This window comes from Mytilus galloprovincialis, chromosome 2, assembly GCF_965363235.1.
Source record: "Mytilus galloprovincialis chromosome 2, xbMytGall1.hap1.1, whole genome shotgun sequence".
NCBI lineage: Eukaryota > Metazoa > Mollusca > Bivalvia > Mytilida > Mytilidae > Mytilus > Mytilus galloprovincialis.
In genome coordinates, this window is record NC_134839.1 from 42,227,187 (window position 1) to 42,246,003 (window position 18,817).

At 31.8% G+C, this 18,817-nt stretch overlaps 1 protein-coding gene across 2 annotated transcripts in view; it reads right to left on the reverse strand.

Annotated features, from left to right (window-relative positions):
- LOC143063629 (uncharacterized) overlaps positions 1-18,817 on the reverse strand; it is a 38,834-nt gene that overhangs the window by 3,444 nt on the left and 16,573 nt on the right. For both annotated transcript variants that reach the window (XM_076235875.1, XM_076235874.1), the window contains 3 exons: positions 14,925-15,011; positions 14,047-14,151; positions 7,206-7,275 (listed from right to left, as the gene is read on the reverse strand). In XM_076235875.1, coding sequence (XP_076091990.1) covers positions 7,206-7,275; positions 14,047-14,151; positions 14,925-15,011 — 262 coding nt within the window. The remainder of the gene's footprint in view (positions 1-7,205; positions 7,276-14,046; positions 14,152-14,924; positions 15,012-18,817) is intronic.

Below are 18,817 nucleotides of genomic sequence, written 5' to 3' on the forward strand. Positions count from 1 at the left end.
TTTTCAAACAGATTTTTAACATCCTACTAATCAATCTTTTGATCTAAATTTTGTTTTGACAATTAAAAAAGTTTCTTTCATTTAAGTAAAGAGTAATAATAATGGTGCTTTATACCTTGATTAAAGTACAACTCAATCTAAAATGTGTAATCCTTTATCTTCCATGCAATTACTTTGTACACAAAAAGAGTCAACCATGAATCTTTTGAAGGGAAATTATTAATAAAGCAATTTGATATATTTAGTCATAAATTGGTCGATAATTGGTTGCCTAATGTCCAGTGACAAATATTTCATGTATACAAACTATTCACTAGACTACCTATGGGTACATACCAGGGGCAGATCCACCCATTTTTAAAAGGTGTTTCAACCAAAGATGTGGGAGGGGGATCCAACTGTTTGTGATAGTTTTAGGTTTTATGTGAAATAAAAAAAATGTTTTCAAGAATGTAAAGCTTTCACTGCAATTTAAGAATTGTCTGCTCTTGGTCAATTCATTTTGTCATCTTACCATGTAAATAACTACATGTATAGTAAAACAACGCTTCGTTCATATCAATAAACATACTTACACCAGCAGCTACCTTCTTTAAATTCTAAAGTCAAGGGCCTTTTGAAATCCCATTTTTACAATGATATTATAGTGAGTAGATTTACAAAACTACGTAAATGAGCTACATCCAGTCAGCCAAAACATATCAATAGACTAATTACAGGATTACTCAAGTTGTAAATATGTGCTAAATTGGATATTGTATAGAAAGGTATATACTATGAAAATAAGAGCTTGGGGCAAAGCCCCTCGCTCTAATTTTCATAGTATATACCTTTCTATACGATAACCGAGACATAAAAACTTCATAGATCAGCAGAGCGGAACGAAACATATACATTGTACTTGATTTGTAACTCATCTTGGCTAACTCGCATACCAAAAATCAGCCCAATATCTGAAGGTGTTCAGAATAAAATACATATCATACTTATATAATTATTTTTTTTATTAGATAACAACAGCCGACAATGTCACTGTTTTATTTTTATCCTTATAATAGAAATATGTCTATTATTATAATTTGGGATATATAATATATGGTATATTTTAAAAAGTGATAAAAAAAGTTAAAGAAATCAATAAAATTGTACTTCTGATTAGTGTTTTTAAAAGTATAAAGTAATACCTCCTGCTTGAGGCAAACTCATTAAAAAGAACACACCTGGTCAGAGAGTATTAAATTCTAAATACTATATAGCATTTACTTAAAATTGAAACATCCTGTTTAACTTAATTCGCAGGACCTTTTGAATTCACAAGATAAGATATACACGAGTTTTAGAAAAATAGGACTTTCTTTTTAACTGTTAAACACAAATGTACTGATGTAATTAAACCTTATCAAAGTGCTTCTTTATATGCCATGTTTTTAATTTTGACAAAAATTATTCAAATTTAATTGAAATAAATTTTACCGAAACTTTGGAAAATATTTCCTTTTTAAAAGGTTATCAAGTATTGTTATGGAAATTCTATTGTCATCATTATATTAAATTATTGGTGTCAAAACAATTTGACAAATTATGTTGTCAAAATAAGTCCCTAAATTGACGAAATACAACAGATAGATACAAAAAATAGGTTTACATTATTTATGTATGTGCCTGTCCCAAGTCAGGAGCCGGTAATTCAGTGGTTGTCGTTTGTTTATGTGTTACATATTTGTTTTTCGTTCATTTTTTTACATAAATAAGGCCGTTAGTTTTCTCGTTTGAATTGTTTAACATTGTCTTATCGGGGCCTATTATAGCTGACTATGCGGTATGGACTTTGCTCATTGTTGAAGGCCGTACGGTGACCTATAGTTGTTAATGTCTGTGTCATTTTGGTCTTTTGTGGATAGTTGTCTCATTGGCAATCATACCGCATCTTCTTTTTTATACTAGGTTAGATATGGTTCAGACTAGGTCGAGTATGGTTCAGACTTAGTCGAGCATGGTTCAGAATAGGTCGAGTATGGTTCAGACTTGGTCGAGCATGGTTCAGACCAATTCAGACTGGTCGAGTACAAATCAGTACAGTCGAGTACAAATATAGGACATTTGGTTAGTGATATTGTAGACGAGATCAGACTTCATAACAAAGATCTCTATTGAGTTGATATTGTAATAATGATCTTTAAACCTGTTTAGTTTCTCTCCCTCTTCTTTTTTGAATTTTTTTTATCAAAACACAAAACAGAGTTTAAAAAAATCCTCATATAAAGGCGATCACTCCTATGAAGAGTGACAATCTATTAACTATATCGGCCAAATTTGACTTTTCAATAGATCTTGCCTGGCTGATCATTTTTGAGGAAATAACGGAAACAAAAAGCTGCGCTATAAGCGCATGATACGCACGTTGCCATTTTAGCTTGTCTTTATGATTTTTTTTGGTACATTAATTAGGCTTTTTTAAGTATAAAAATTCATAAATGAAATACGTAAAATCGGAAATTTATAAAAATTGAAAGGTAGCAAAAGTCAACAGATATAAACTATTCCCCAAAGTTTCATAAAATTTTGAGAAAGAGTTATGAGTGATTGTCTGAAAACTGGAAAATCCCCCCTTTTTTAAGCATAAAATTATTATCACGGATACATAAAATCTAAAATTTATAAAAATTGAAACGGAGCATATGTCAATAGATATAAACAATTTACCAAAGTTTTATTTAAGTTGTTGGAAGAATTTTTGAGTTAATGTCCGAAAACTGGAAAATCTCCCTTTTTTTAAGGATAGAACTTCATAACACGGAAACGTAAAATCAGAAATTTATAAAAATCGAAAGGGAGCATACGTCAATAGATATAAACAATTCTCCAAAGTTTCATTAAAGTTGATGAAAGCATTTGTGAGATTTGTCCAAAAACTGGAAAACCCCCCTTTTGTTAAGGATAAAACTTCATAACACGGAAACGTAAAATCTGAAATCTATAAAAATCGGAAGGGAGCAAACGTCAATCGATATCAACAATTCACCAAGGTTTCATTAAAGTTTATGGGCGCATTTTTGAGTTGTTGTACGTAAACTAGAAAATCCCCCTTTTTTGTGAGGATAAAACTTCATAACATGGAAACGAAAAATCTGAAAGTTATAAAAATAGAAAGGGAGCTTACGTCAATAGATATAAACGATTCAACAAAGTTTCATAAAAGTTGGTGGAAGCGTTTTTTAGTAATTGTCCGAAGAGTGGACGACGGACGGACAGACGGACGGACGGACGGACAGACGGGCAACGGTATACCATAATACGTTCCGTCTTAGACGGGCGTAAAAAAAATGTTTCTCTCCAAATATGACAGTTTGAAAAAAATAAATCGTAAATACATTTATCATTGAATTTTTCTAACACTTTAGACTTTAGACGTATATGGAAATTGTTAGAGCTCATCATTTTGAACATTTGGTCTCTTTCTGATTTTCTATTTATAACGGTTCAAATAAAAATAGACAAATAAGGCATTTTACCCCTATGTTCTATTTTTAGCTATCGGCCATTTGAGATGGCAGGCGAGGTGATCGGACATGGTTTTTTTTAAACAAGATACCCTAATGAAGATTGTGGCCAAGTTTGGTTACATTTGTCGTAGTAGTTTCAGAGGAAATTTACCCAAAAAATATTAAAAATTAACTATGAGGGGCAATAACTCCTTAAAGGGGCAATATATCATTCTGTTGACTTATTTGTAGATCTTACATTGCTGTACATAATTGCTGTTTACAGTTTATCCATAAGAATATTGAAGAGAAAAACAAAAAACTGCAAAGATTCTTAAAAAAATACCAATTTAGGGGAGCAACCCAACGCCAGGTTGTCTGATATGTCTGAAAATTTCATGGGCAGATAGATCTTGACCTGATTAACAATTTTATCACATGTCAGATTTGCTCTAAATGCTCTGGTTTCAGATATAAGCCAAAATCTACTTTTTATCCCTATGTTCAATTTTTAGCCATGGTGGTCATTTTGATTGGCGGGCTAGGTCATCGCACACACTTTTTAGACTAAATACCCCCAATGATCATTGTGGCCAAGTTTGCTCATTTGGGCCAGGTGTTCTTAAAATGGCATACACTCATTTTGTTTCTTACACATCTCAATTTGATGTACTTTCAATATCAAAACATTCGATAAACGTTCTTATTATTTTTCTAGTTATAGAGATTCCGTATATCGCCATGTTATCGGAATTCGGAACGGGGATGTTATGACTTAAATCAGCAAAGACCCATCGAAACAAATGCTGATACAAAGTTTAATAACACTTGTAGATATTTGGATGATATATTGGCTCTCAATAATAACGATTTCAGCATGTACAATAGAGAGATAAATAAACCTAAGACGAACAATGAACAATGCCCTTTCCTGGATCATGATATCTTTATCTTTAACGGAAAGCATAATACTAAAATTTACGATAAAAGTAATGTATTTGTATTCCCCCCTCTAAAAATGGTTTTAAAGGTTATAAAAATAACCACCAACAAGTAAATCTATTTTGGCACGATGCTCAGTAATTCCCTCATTTATTATTTTACTTTTGTCATTTTATTAATCGTAACTTGAACTTAAAATATTGATATACTCGGTATCATCATAATTTGTTAAGGTCTATCCTCATAGTCCTGTTCCCTGTTTTGTTTATCCTGTTATCGATAGCAGTAGTGCATTTTGTGTATGCAAAAATATGTACAAACAATATATAGTAATATACTTTTGTTGACCTATCAGTCAGAAATTGCCTATCCTGTTACTGTAGGCATATAGACAATTTTTTTTACTTCTTTGGTTTTGGTTTCCAATACGTAATTGAACCTTTCACAAATATGTATTGTTATCATTTATTGATGTCTTGCTAATAGCATAAACAGGATGTAAAATTTTTCGCTTAATGTCTTGATTTCCCCCCTCTAAACTTTTATACAAAAACATACTCGCAGGGAAACAATTGAACGGACGAATTGGTATCGGTAACAGAATAGAAACACATTTCATGTTCGCCGATTTAGTTCAGTAAGTAGAAAAAAACTGACATATAATAGTGAAAAAATCTATGAATATTCGTTAGAGTAAACAATCATCAATATTCAAAAATAGATTTTTTTACAGATTGCAAGCCAATCAAAAAACGGAAAAAAACTCATACAAAATTTGTAAAAATGACACTATTAATCACATAACGCAATAATCTTATTTCGAATACAATAATATTATCAAGTAAAATTGAAATCTTGATTATTTATTTATGTTTAAAACATAAATTCTACAAACATACAAACATACAAACATACAACGGCAGTTTCTATCAAAAATTTAAAATAAATATCTTAGGTGTACTGCAAATTCGAATTTTATTAAAAGTGACTCCTATAAAGAAATAAACTATATTTGTTTATCAATTTTGATTGTTTTCGTTTCAAACACAATAATCCTTAAAAACTTTTGACTAAAAGCAACAGTAGTATATAGTTATCAAAGGTACCAGGATTATAATTTAGTTCGCCAGACGCGGGTTTCGTCTACATAAGACTCATCATATACCGCTGTTCGAAAGATTTTCTTGATTTTCTTGATTTGCGTTTTTTCATATTTTATTATGAATTAGGTCGTCCCTGTTTTTAAATACATTAATTTTATCACCGGAACCGCCATCATATAATATAAAAAGCACCATCACATAATATGAAAACCCCATCTTATAAAACAAAAGCACAACCATATAATAAAAAACACCATCACATAATAAAAAGCACTTTGCTTCTTATAATACAAAAGCACCATCACATAATAGAAAAGCACCACCTATAATAAAAAAATCACCAAAGCATAATAAAAAAGCACCATCAAATAACAAACAAGAATGTGTCCCCAGTACACGAATGCCCCACTCGCACTATCATTTTCTATGTTCAGTGGACCGTGAAATTGGGGAAAACCCTCTAGTTTGGCATTAAAATTAAAAAGATCATATCATAGGGAACATGTATACTTAGTTTGAAGTCGATTGGACTTCAACTTCATCAAAAACTACCTTGACCAAAAACTTTAACCTGAAGCGGGACAGACGGACGGACGGACGGACGAACGAACGGACGGACGAACGGACGAACGGACGCACAGACCAGAAAACATAATGCCCCTCTACTATCGTAGGTGGGGCATAAAAAGCACCATCACATAATAGAAAAGCACCATCATATAATAAAACAGCACCATCATATAATGAAATATCTACAGCATATAGTGAATAACAACATGTCAGAGTCCTGAAATATTGTTTTGAAGATTTGCAGCACATCTGTCAAGGACCATATAAGTTACAAGTTCCGATCAGCTGTTTAAATTGCTTTTTAACTAGTTAGCTTGAACTACTAATCCCGTCAGTATGATATTGTTCTATTATATGTCATTATGATATATTTCTATTATGAATTACAATATACGTTGAACCACAAACGTCAAAATCATTCAATCGCGTAGAGGAATTTACTATTTTTGGATTCTTATAAATTCTATATATAACTTTTGGACTAGTTTAAATCTCGGTCTATTTCTTAAATTTATTCTTTCATACTTTTGATTTTTTAACCCTGTATGCTAACATTCCCATGAAAATTTTAAAATTGTTTGTACGCACATTGAACGACAAATTTATGTGACGTATAAAATTTTCTGACGTCAGACACTCAATTCAATAAATGTGTTCGTAGATAGTAGATGTTTTTGTGTTCTGTTAAATTGTTCCTTTTAAAATTGTTAAACGATGATGACTGATGTACCCATATTTTGACTATTATATTTATTGTGTCTGTTCATTTAACGCATCAATGTAAAAATATCGGAAATTGATGAGACTGTCATTAAAGTGAGAGGTTAGCGCTATAGAACCAGATTTAATCCACCATTTTCTACATTTGAAAATGCCTGTACCAAGTCAGGAATATGACAGTTTTTGTCCATTCGTTTTTGATGCGTTTTGTTATTTGATTTTGCCATGTGATTATGGACTTTCCCAATTGATCTTCCTCTAAGTTCAGTATTTTTGTGATTTTACTTTTTATAATCCTGGTACCTTTGATAACTATTGAACTAGTTTGCAAAATCATAATTTGGATTGTTTTGTACAGAAAAAGGTTATTAAATAAATAGAATTTTACCTGATGACTACGATTACTATACAGAAAGCAAACGTTCCGATCACAAGTAAGGACATACCAGCCACTAATCCTGTAAAATTAAAATATCATGCTTCATTTGTAAGAAGTATGATTATACTTGCACATTGGAAGAGCTTAGCCGCTAAATGTCTTGCGTCTAAGTTCTAAAATATTTCTACGCCTGGGCATAAGCATTCAAATGTCTATACAAGTTTCAATTTAGGCAATAAGCATGACAAATGGTTTACGAAATTGGTGATGTTTTAGTGTTACATAAGGATCAGTATTACCAATTTGATATTGAGTGATGCCTTATTATCAACGTAATGAATTAAGTGAGTAATACGACGGGTGCCACACGTGGAGCTTGATCTACCAATCCTTCCGAACAACATGAAATCATCCGGGTTTTTTGTGGGTTTCAAATTACTCAGTCTTGAATTTTTAAAGTTGAGTTTTGTAGTACTAAAGTATTAATTCCTTAACAAACAAAACATTTCAGTGAGTAGTGCACGTTATTAGAATGATAAGTATAGTACAACTTATATGACGTTCACTAACACTCAACATTGCAATCGGAAGATACTTATTACAACGTACCTCGTACTGAAAGACTATGACCATGATGCAAATTGAAAATATGTTTAAAATGATCATCTTTTTGTAATGATCTATTCAGTCTACTAGTATATATATTTTTGCGTCTAAGAATTTTGCCAAATTAGTTTTGTTCTTGGCAAAATATGTAAAAAAAAAATGAATTACTTATTCAAACAGGTTCAAGCATTTTGGTGTTAATGATTTGTTGTTTGTTCAATTAGAATTAATTTTATAACAGTGTGGTCGACGGTAAAACGTTTGTAAGTTGTAACTAGTTTGTCAACGGCTATGATTTTATGCTCACCCAGTCTATCAGAGGCCTTCCAGTGGGGACTGAAATATTCACTTGTTACACATTTCGATACATAAAATGAAACTTTCCTTTTACAAAGCTTTAAAGGAATTTGTTTTAAACATTTGTTATATCATCACTTACAATCGTGTCATTTATAAGAATAATAATGTTCAGAGACGATATCATTTAATAATAATAATAAAAAAAATAGGTATATCCATTGTAAAATAAACTATTAAGGTGGTATGGGAGTCTAAAATAAAAATGATAGAATTTGTTCATACTTTGCCAAAACGTAGTATCTATTGATACATGTGGAAATATATAATAAAAATGATAGGTCACCGCGCATTTTCTTAAGCTACAGGACGCGACAAAATGACACATTTTGTAAGGATTATACAGGAAAAAACACCATTTGGTGGTAAGAAACTAAACAAAATGATAGAATTGTTAAATACTTAAGGAAAAGATAGCTTTCCGACAATGCTTTGAGATTTTCAAAAGAAAAGATAGGGTCACCGTGAGTTTTTTTCGGCTAAAATATAAAATAGGAAAATTCCATGTAGAATCCTTCAGAAAATGCACTATTTTAGAGTTACCTCCCCTTAAAATGGCAATTTAAAAAAAATAAAAAAACAAACAAAAATAATCAACATTTGCAAAAATATTAATATGTATAAGTTATATTCTTATAAATTGGTTCTTTTCAATGAAAATTTATATTAAATATCTGCATTCTCACGTCAAATTTTGCTAACTTGATAGAAAATCTGGACCTTTGGTTCCCTGTTTTTTACAATCCAAGATGGAGGAAGACACCCATACCACCTTAAGTAGATGGGATTAATCACAAAATATCTCATTGATTAAGAGCAAAATTACTTCTACGTGTGCACCTGAGATCACCCCTAGTTTTTGGTGGGGTTCGTGTTGTTTATTCTTTAGTTTTCTATGTTGTGTCATGTGTACTATTGTTTTTCTGTTTGTCTTTTTCATTTTTAGCCATGGCGTTGTCAGTTTGTTTTAGATTTATGAGTTTGACTGTCCCTTTGGTATCTTTCGTCCCTCTTTTGTGATCATTTAAGAATTACCTTCTATTTATTCATTGCATATACATGTGTGTTTTGTTTGTGAAAAGTTCTGGATAATTAAAAAATCATTTAATTTCTTTGTTTAATGCCATTTTCAGATTCATTCATTCAGATATTTGTCACTTTGCCTTATCTTCAAGTCCAATGTAATTTCTCACGTTTCTTACAAAAATATATTCGTGTGATGTATTCCTTTGTTGAAGAATGAATGTTGCACCTTTTTTTATTTATTTTTTCGGTTTTTTTTGTGTGTCTCATTGAAGCATAAGACAAACTGACTACCCCTTTATTCAAGAAAAGAAGATTAAGTATTCAACCTTTATAGCTTGCTGTTCAGTGTGAGTCAAGGCTCCTTGTTGAAGGCTATTTTTATTTATATTCTAAAGTACTTTTAATTATTTCATTTAGGCGTTGAGAACCTTTGGTGACCTCACAAATTAAATTTCTATAATAAGTACGTCGTGAGCAGTGGGCATTACAGACGAACGTTCACCTAATTTGTCCCAGTCAATGAATGGCCATATCTACACTGTTATGAATTTCATTCTATAACTAGAAACTACGGTAACAACTATAAGGTATAATTTATTATTATTATTGGTTTTTCTACAACTGTTTTTCTCTGTATCTATTTATATTTTGTCGCGTACTATATTTTATATGACGTTGATGCTATGGCATTTTATTACATGCTGATTGTAATAAGCTACTTACAATTACAATGAACAAATGTAAAAGCTACGAATTTACGAGGGGACTGAAATTTACTTTCTTATTGATTCAGTTACATATTCATATATAGATAAGAAGATTGGTATGTGTACCAATGAGACAACTCTCCATCCAAGTCACAAGGTATAGGACTTAACAATTATAAGTTAAAGTACGACCTTCAACACGGAGCCTTTGCACACGCACGACCTAGCTACAACGGGTAACAAAATGACTACAAACAGGAAAATCAACGGTCTCATCTATATTAAAAACGAGAAACACATTGGAACCAAACAAACAAACGACTCAATAACAGGTTCCTGACTTAAGACAGGTGCATAATAGTGCAGCGTGGTTAAACGTTTCAATAGGAACCAACCTTCAAACCATAAAAAGACAAGTCTATAACATATCAATTGAAATGACATAATTTTAAACTCGACCAAACAGACATTTAAACAAAAACAAGTATATTTGCATTGAGCGAAAAAATTTGACCTATGACAATATGAATACTAACGCCTGGTAAACCATCAAATCTCAACCGAATTGTTAAGCAAATAAGTGTTTACTGGCACCTTCTGTTGAGCTTTTCTAACACAAAATATCAAACATATAGCTAGAATAAGTCGACTTTTCATCGATGTATTGTCAATCTGTAAATATTTGTTTAATAGGAAAATTACATGCCATAGATAACTGAGTAAGAGCTTTTCTTGATCCTTACTCGGACAAATGTGAGTCAAAACTACTTCGAAATGACTTCAATCAGTTTTTGAAAAAATGGCAATGGGTTCATCAATGCGTAACGTAAGTATCAGACAGTATATAAGTGTTCTACGTCACTATAAACGTATATTTACATATTTTTTTTATTACGAACACAATGTTATCGAGCTACATATGTTATAAAGTATGTCAGGTTGTGATATTCTGGAACAATGTTTAGATTATTTGTAAAATTAAACTTCCAATTGTCAATAATATATACGACTGTCAAAATTCGTATGTTCTTTAACCCTCTGTATAGTGGTTGTCATTACAGGTTGTATATGTTTTGACATTAGATGTTTTTTATGATCGAGTCCTATAGGTCCATAAATACAGATACTCAAGAGTTGTGGTTTCCTAAGACTAGAAAACGAGATATGAAGTCGTTTGTTCTAGAGTTACAGTACAAATTGAGGGACATCGTTTTTATCTAGATGTCAAATAATAATCATGTAATAAAATTGAGAATGGAAATGGGGAATGTGCCAAAGAGACAACAACCCGACCATAGAAAAAAACAACAGCAGAAGGTCACCAACAGGTCTTCAATGAAGCGAAATTTATTCTAACACAATTTTTCTATAAAATATATTTGATAGTTTGAGCGTATAAAAAGTGCTAAAAAACACGCTTCAATAATTTCTGAACCTAATGTCTGTACGTATGGTGATGCAAGGCCTGCCAAAACAGCGCTAGACCTTAAATCTTTAACGCTAGACCTTAAATCCTGAACGCTAGACCTGAAATCTTGAACGCTAGACCTTAAATCTTGAGTACTAGACTATTCCTTCAGCGCTTAACATGACATCTTCAGCTTTACAGCACTAGACTTTAATCAAAGTACTGAAGTAATGAACATCGGATGACCGCGAATTCTGGTGGATGGTCACAAGCACTTGTCTCACGGGGGAAAATCACATCTTTATACCAGCAAGATAAAGGATTAAGGTACATAGACATATATTTTTTCCTGAGACAAGTTCCTGTGTGGATGATGAATAATTGACAGGGTATTCAACCTCACCGTCATAACTATTTTTTTGTAGTGATATAATTATTTATTGCCTGTATACTCTGTTTTGTTGTTTATATATTAAAATGATTATATTATTATTTGTATAACAGTTAATATTTTCATTCATTTATATAATTCTATTCTACTATTTTAATGATAGTGCAGTGCAAGTGCATGGTGGTCACTCTTCTGTAATAATTCGTATTTCTAATAGATTGGATTTGAGTATGCATTTTGCTGCAAAAAGTTCTTCAGATATTCTTCCTAATGCGTTTACACAAATTTTCGGTATTCTTGATTTGTTATTGATATATATATATTTCCCACGACAAAACTTTTTCAAATCATTTATATGTGTTCTTAAAAAAATATTTTAATGAACATTAATTGATGAAATTACTATATAACAAGCGATCAGACCGTACTCTGCGCTATAACGGTTTTTCTTTTACAAATTGTGACTTGGATGGAGAGTTGTTTCATTGGCACTCATATCACATCTTAATTTATAAGTAATGTTAGAAAAAAAAGAGGGACGAAAGACACCAAAGGGACAGTCAAACTCGTAAATCTAAAACAAACTGACCATTGCTAGCCATGGCTAAAAATGAAAAAGACAAACAGAAAAACAATACTACACATGACACAACATAGAAAACTAAAGAATAAACAACACGAACCCCACCAAAAACTAGGGGTGATCTCAGGTGCTCCGGAAGGGTAAGCAGATCCTGCTCCACATGCGGCACCCGTCGTGTTGCTTATGTGATTACAAATCCGGTAAATAGTCTAATTCGGTAGGTCAAATTCACGAAAGGGAAGGGGATTGTAGTTACGACGTAAGGAACATATCCGTTTCACTCGATAATATTCAAAAAAAATTGAGTATTTATATTCATAGACCGACAGACTCGATCATAAAAAAACTATTGTCAAAACAAGCTATAATGACAATCACCTTACAGAAGATTTAAGAATACGAATTTTGACTGTCGTTCCGATAGACAATTAGCTAGTTGAAAGTTTTATTTGACAGAAAATCTCAACATTGTTCCGGAATATCACAACCTATAACAGACAATCCTAACCTAACGTAAATAAACAGAAATAAAACTGTTATTTTACGTTTATAGTGACAAAGAAGGACACGTATATACTGATACATACAATACGTATTGATGAGATCATGTCATTTTGTAAAAAACTCACTGAGCTGGCCGCACAACCTGCGGGTGAAAAGCCTTTCCGATGTCAGTTTAAATCACATTGGTCCGAGTGATGACCCCGACCGGCACTAAAACGCTTGCCGAAGTGGGGCGTCCGTTTGGCTGTGCGGGATGTATCAAGTTCGAAGTCACGTCCGGTCAGAAGGGGGACGTTAAATCCGATGCCTCGTGTAAAAAGAGTGCCACGCTTTTTGCACGTTAAGAACCCTTGCAACAACTCTTTTGAGGGGTCCGTAGGTGGCCTGTTGCAAGGCAAAATTTCTGTCCCTATCCAAGATACCCTAATTTTCCAGTGGCAGTCCAAATTTCCCCGACCATCATCCTAGATAGCCTCTATCGTATCAACCTACCTATTGTATTTATTGTGAACTTGTTCTCGTCCTGAATATGTATGAAATATTTGCCACTGGACGTTAAGCAACCAACAATCAATCAAATTAATTCGAGTGATGACCAAGACAAGGTCTCATTAAGTTTTCCATGGCGTGAAATTTTTCTATTCAACAAAATATTTACAGATGGACAATAGATTGATGAAAAGTCGAATCTATATATAGTTTTTGATATTTTGTACCAGAAAAGCTCAACTGGAAGTTTCTCGCTTAACCATTTTGTTGAGATTTGATGGTTAACCAGGCGTGAATACTGTTATATTAAATTTATTTGACCGTACAACATGGACGTTACAGGTAGTAATGAATTAATTTGAATACATTGATTTTGTTCCAAGGCATTCTGAAGTAAACATTTTTTATAAAATTAATAAATATGCTGTTCAGAGTACAGAAATGAAATTTTTTCGTCAAACTGAACACCTACACAAGTGGTACATATTGAAAAACATAGTGACACGATATATATATAACGTAAAACTAGTCGACATTTAATTACAGAAATGCATTACAAATTGTGTCAACAGGTCAAATTAAAATCTGAGTACGTTTTAAGAGAACTTAGTTATTGAAAACTAGCTAAAACCCAAAAACAATTAACTAAAAAATCATGCATCAGACACTAAAATCAAGTAACACATCCCAGGAATTTAATGTTAAATGCTATTAAAATGTATTTTCATAATACCTGGCATCGGCAACCCCGAATAATGCTGTGAAAATCTTAGATTTACCTTCATCAATATCAGGGATAATATCAGGAAAGCTTGTTGCGTGAACAAAAGGTCTGTCAGCCGATGAAGCATTTTGGATTGATGCATTACTTCCACTGGTGTTTTCTGGTAAAAAAAAAATGAACAATATTGCTACAAAAAAAACGACAGTAAATTATCAATCAATTAATATTTAGAATGAACTATCAATTCAAAGTGTTGACCATATATAATATAGGAAATAGGTTTAAGAACTTGTGAGAATTGGATATCACTTGATACCAACCCTCTTTATTTAATTTAAATAGCAATAGCAAAATCGCCGATGGCTCGTTTATTATAACTTGTTTATTAAAATTAATTATCTCGAAATATATAGATTATCGGGTTTTCTAAACATTAATATCGTAAAATATCAGCCTTGAGCCACAATGTGAACCTTTTATGACGAGTGATTATGTGTAATTATTAAATCTCACATTGTATCTCAACGAAGACAACACGATTATCTGTTTATCGTTCTATTACTGACCAGTCTTTTCTCCCTCCCTTACACAGTTTTACGCTTGACAAAAGCAAGCTTGATAACGCCTCCTCACGTATTGTGAAGTCGCTGATAACTTCTGCTCAGACATTGTAACGTCGCTGATAATGCTTGTACTTTAAAAAGCAGTGTGATACGAGAATTACGGAGCGACTGAGTAAGGTGGTATTCTATAGGCGAACGGAAGGACAATAACAGATCATATATAATGATTCAATTCTCACTTGTAATTGATATGATTTTCAAAACTATTTGTGGAAATAATAACAAATTATTGTAATAAACTATTTTGCTGTTCATGGTCCTTTGATTTGATTCAATACAAAATTATGTAATCTTATCTGTACGTTGGTACCTATATGCAATGTGGTATTCATGCCTTCAATGGATGTACTTGTATAGGTTTGATTCCAACTTGTGTCTGTCATTGTCTCGTTGCTACCTATTAAATGCGAAAAAGAAGAACAATTTACTTTAGACGTGAAAATGTGTAATTATTAAATCTCTTTATTTATGTATCCCGTAGAATAAAAAATAAGTATAAGCATAAAGAAAAATGTGTGGTACAATCGATCGTCATTATATACATGTACCACAAAAACGAAAATGTATAATTTAGATGAATCCACAAAAAACTTCACTGGATATTTTTTGTATATGAACTCTATCCAAGTTTCACCAGGACTATTTTCCCTTTTTCTGTGCATGCTATCAAAAGTTTATGTTCTTGGAAACAGATGTAAAATAAATCCAAAACTCGTCATCGAAATCAACATTAAGTTGAATCAGTAGTCCAAAACTCCAACAATAATGGAGAGCCATGAAGTAGTGGTTAGTGCATCTGATTACTAACACAAAGGTTCCTGGTTCGATTCCCGTTCCGGGATGAAAATTTCAGGGACTAAAGTTTCGGCTTTCCCTTGACACTATTTGCGAGTATGGTCTTGAGAAAACGATGATAGTCCGTCGGAAGGGGGCGATAAATGGCTGACCCGTGTCAAGAGAGAGCCATATCTCTAGCACGTAAGATTTCGAAAAAGAGTAGACTAATGCCGCTACAAGGCAGCACTCGCACCCGCAAAGTGGAAAGGGATAGATATAAGTTGCAAAACTTGTGTTCCAATCCACTATACATAAATATGTTTAAACTAACAATAAAGAGTCTTACGGGGTTTTCGATTATAGGATTACTTGGACGTTTTTATAGTGATTATTTGATGACCAGACCAAATATGTCATGATTATTTGATCATCTTGTTTAGAAAAAATAATCAATGACTAAGTGGTTATATTGGCAAAAAAGTTATGATTATATGATAAATTGGACACCCTTATGAGGGGCCTCAATATAGTAAAATACTCTTTGATGTTAATACAAATAGTCCAGTCAAACTAAGTCGGAACCTCAAACTAATTGCAACAGAAAATGTTTTTTACTTCTAATCTATAGCATTAACTCCGAAATATACACAGAAAAAAGTCCCATGAAATGTACAAAACCGAAGTATTTTTGGTATTTTTAATTTTTTATGCACATCTTTCACGAAAGAAATGCAAAATGGCTTTGTGACCATTTGGAAAAAATAATGTGAATATTTGGTATTTTTTATTATATCTGTAAATCATATTTGTTCAGCATCTACCTTGTTTAAAGAAACTATAAACCACATATTGAAGAATATATATTTATTAATTAGTTTTATTAGTTTTGAGATTCTTTACCTTGACATGCTGAAAAATCTAATAAATGGTCAAATAATGAATTATGAAGTCTAGTTTGAAGCTTAATAAAAGATATGAAAACACCTGTAGAGTTATATGTTATTCTCAAAAGATGGCTAAAATATCAAGAATCAATACATTCTGTTGAATAGAAGCGGTAAAGTTATAATTTTGTATCAATTTTTATTGCTATTTCTGCCTTTTTTGCAGAGTTATCTCCCATATCATTCCATAGGAATTTTAAAATCATGATTTTTTTGGTTTTACTCAAGTTAGATCTTATGGGACTTTTTTCTGTGTATATTTGGGATATAATGCTAAAGATTAAAACTTTAAAATCTTATGTTGCAATTACTTCAAGCTAAGGTTAGAGTCTAATTTATGCTAGATTCGCTGGACTAAAATAACAACAATGTCCTAAAACTATGACTATGTCATATGATAAATGGCATTGTTTTACAGATCACAGTGTTTTGATACTAGTAGTCCAGTCAATCTAGCATAAATTTGACCCTAACCTGAAAGTAATTGCAACAGAGGATTTTTAAGTTTTAATCTTTAGTATTATACCCCAAATATACACAGAAAAAAGTCCCATTAATCTTACTTGAGGAAGACTAAAAAAATCACCATTTAAAATTCCTATGGAGATTTGCATTGAAAAGGGACATAACTCTTGCAAAAATGGCAGATATATCAATAAACATTGATACAAAATAATAACTTTACCGCTTCTATTCATCAGAATGTATTGATTCTTGTTTTTTTAGCGGTCTTTAGAGTATAACAAACAACTCTAAAGGTGTTTTCATATCTTTTATAAAGCTATAATCTAGATTTCGTAATTCATTAGTTGACCATTTATTGAATTTTTAAACATGTCAAGGTAAAGAATCTCAAATTTAATAAAAATAATTAAGCATGTATTCTTCTTTTTGTGGTTAAAAGTTTCTTTACAAAAGAAAGATGCTGAAAAAATATAATATAAAGATATAAATAATACCAAATTTTCATATTATTTTTTTCAAAATAGTCACAAGCTTCAAATTGCAATTTCTTCAAGAAAAATGCACAAAAAAAAACTACCCATAACACTTCGGTTTTGTACAATTCATGAGCAGAAGATTATATAATTTAGTCTAGTAATACCAAATTATAACCCCCATCAAAGTATCATACTTTACATAGATTTTCTAGAAAATCAACAAAAAAATGACCAAAAAAGACTCATTTTTGCGGAGTTATCTCCCTTCCAATGTTAATTTCCATAGGAAATTAAAAATGCTGATTTGAGTTTTCCTCAAGTTAGATTTTATGGGACTTTTTTCTGTGTATATTAAGGGAATAATGCTATAGATTAGAACTAAAACATTTTCTGTTGATACTAGTTTATAATATGAGCGGCATATCGATTTTAATAAATAAACAGTTTTTCTAATTGTACAGTATTTTTAGAATTGAATAAAACTAAATTTATATGTGTTTGGAATTAGATAACAATTTTGTTCTATCGGTTTTAAATGCTTCACAAGTCATAATGTAGTGGTATTCGTCACCAATATCAGTTAAATCACAACGATGGCATACTCTATTGTCTCTTGCAAGACCTTGTCCTATCTTCCCGTCTTAACCGGCAATGGGTGACTGCCACATCTAAATTTGCACAATGTATACAAATAGTTATTTTGACAAAATATTAAAATATTTCTCAAACTTAATTTCTGTGTTAAAATTATATAGCATAACCCTTTAGGTGAAGCATCTTTATGTGACAAACATTGACTGTTTATATAAGTCTTGCAATTTTTGTTCAACACTTTTTGCATATGCCATATGTTTGACATTCCACAGCTGTAAACATATATGTTATATAAACAAGCCACTAATTTTCATATCCATACATAATCTGCCCCAGAATTTTATCATTTGAAATTTTGCTTTTAATGATATAAGATATATGCCCAGCTCAGCATAAACAATAAAATTGGGTGTGCTTTGTATTAAATGTAGAATCATCTTCAAAGTTATTGTGAAACTGCCTATTCTAGAGGTGGCGTGAATCAGATGTGGATTCCAAAGATCTTTTAGAGTACATACAATCTAACTCTCTTTCATCTTGTAACAGTATTAAAACATTTGACTTTTCTTCTCTTTACACAAGTATTCCACATTCCAAACTAAAAGACAAATTGAAAGAGTTGGTATTACTTTGCTTCATAAAAAAGAATGGCCAACGTAGATACAAGTATCTTGTCTTAGGGAGGGATAAATCATACTTTGTAAAGAATCACTCTGATTCAAACAAAAAATTCTCTGAAACCGATATTATCAAGATGCTAGATTTCTTGATTGACAACATATTTGTAACGTTCGGAGGACGTGTTTTTCAACAGACTGTCGGCATCCCAATGGGAACAAACTGTGCCCCTCTACTTGCCGACTTGTTTCTTTATTATTATGAGGCTGACTTTATGCAGGAACTTCTTAGGAAGAAAGATAAGAAGTTAGCAATATCCTTTAACTTTA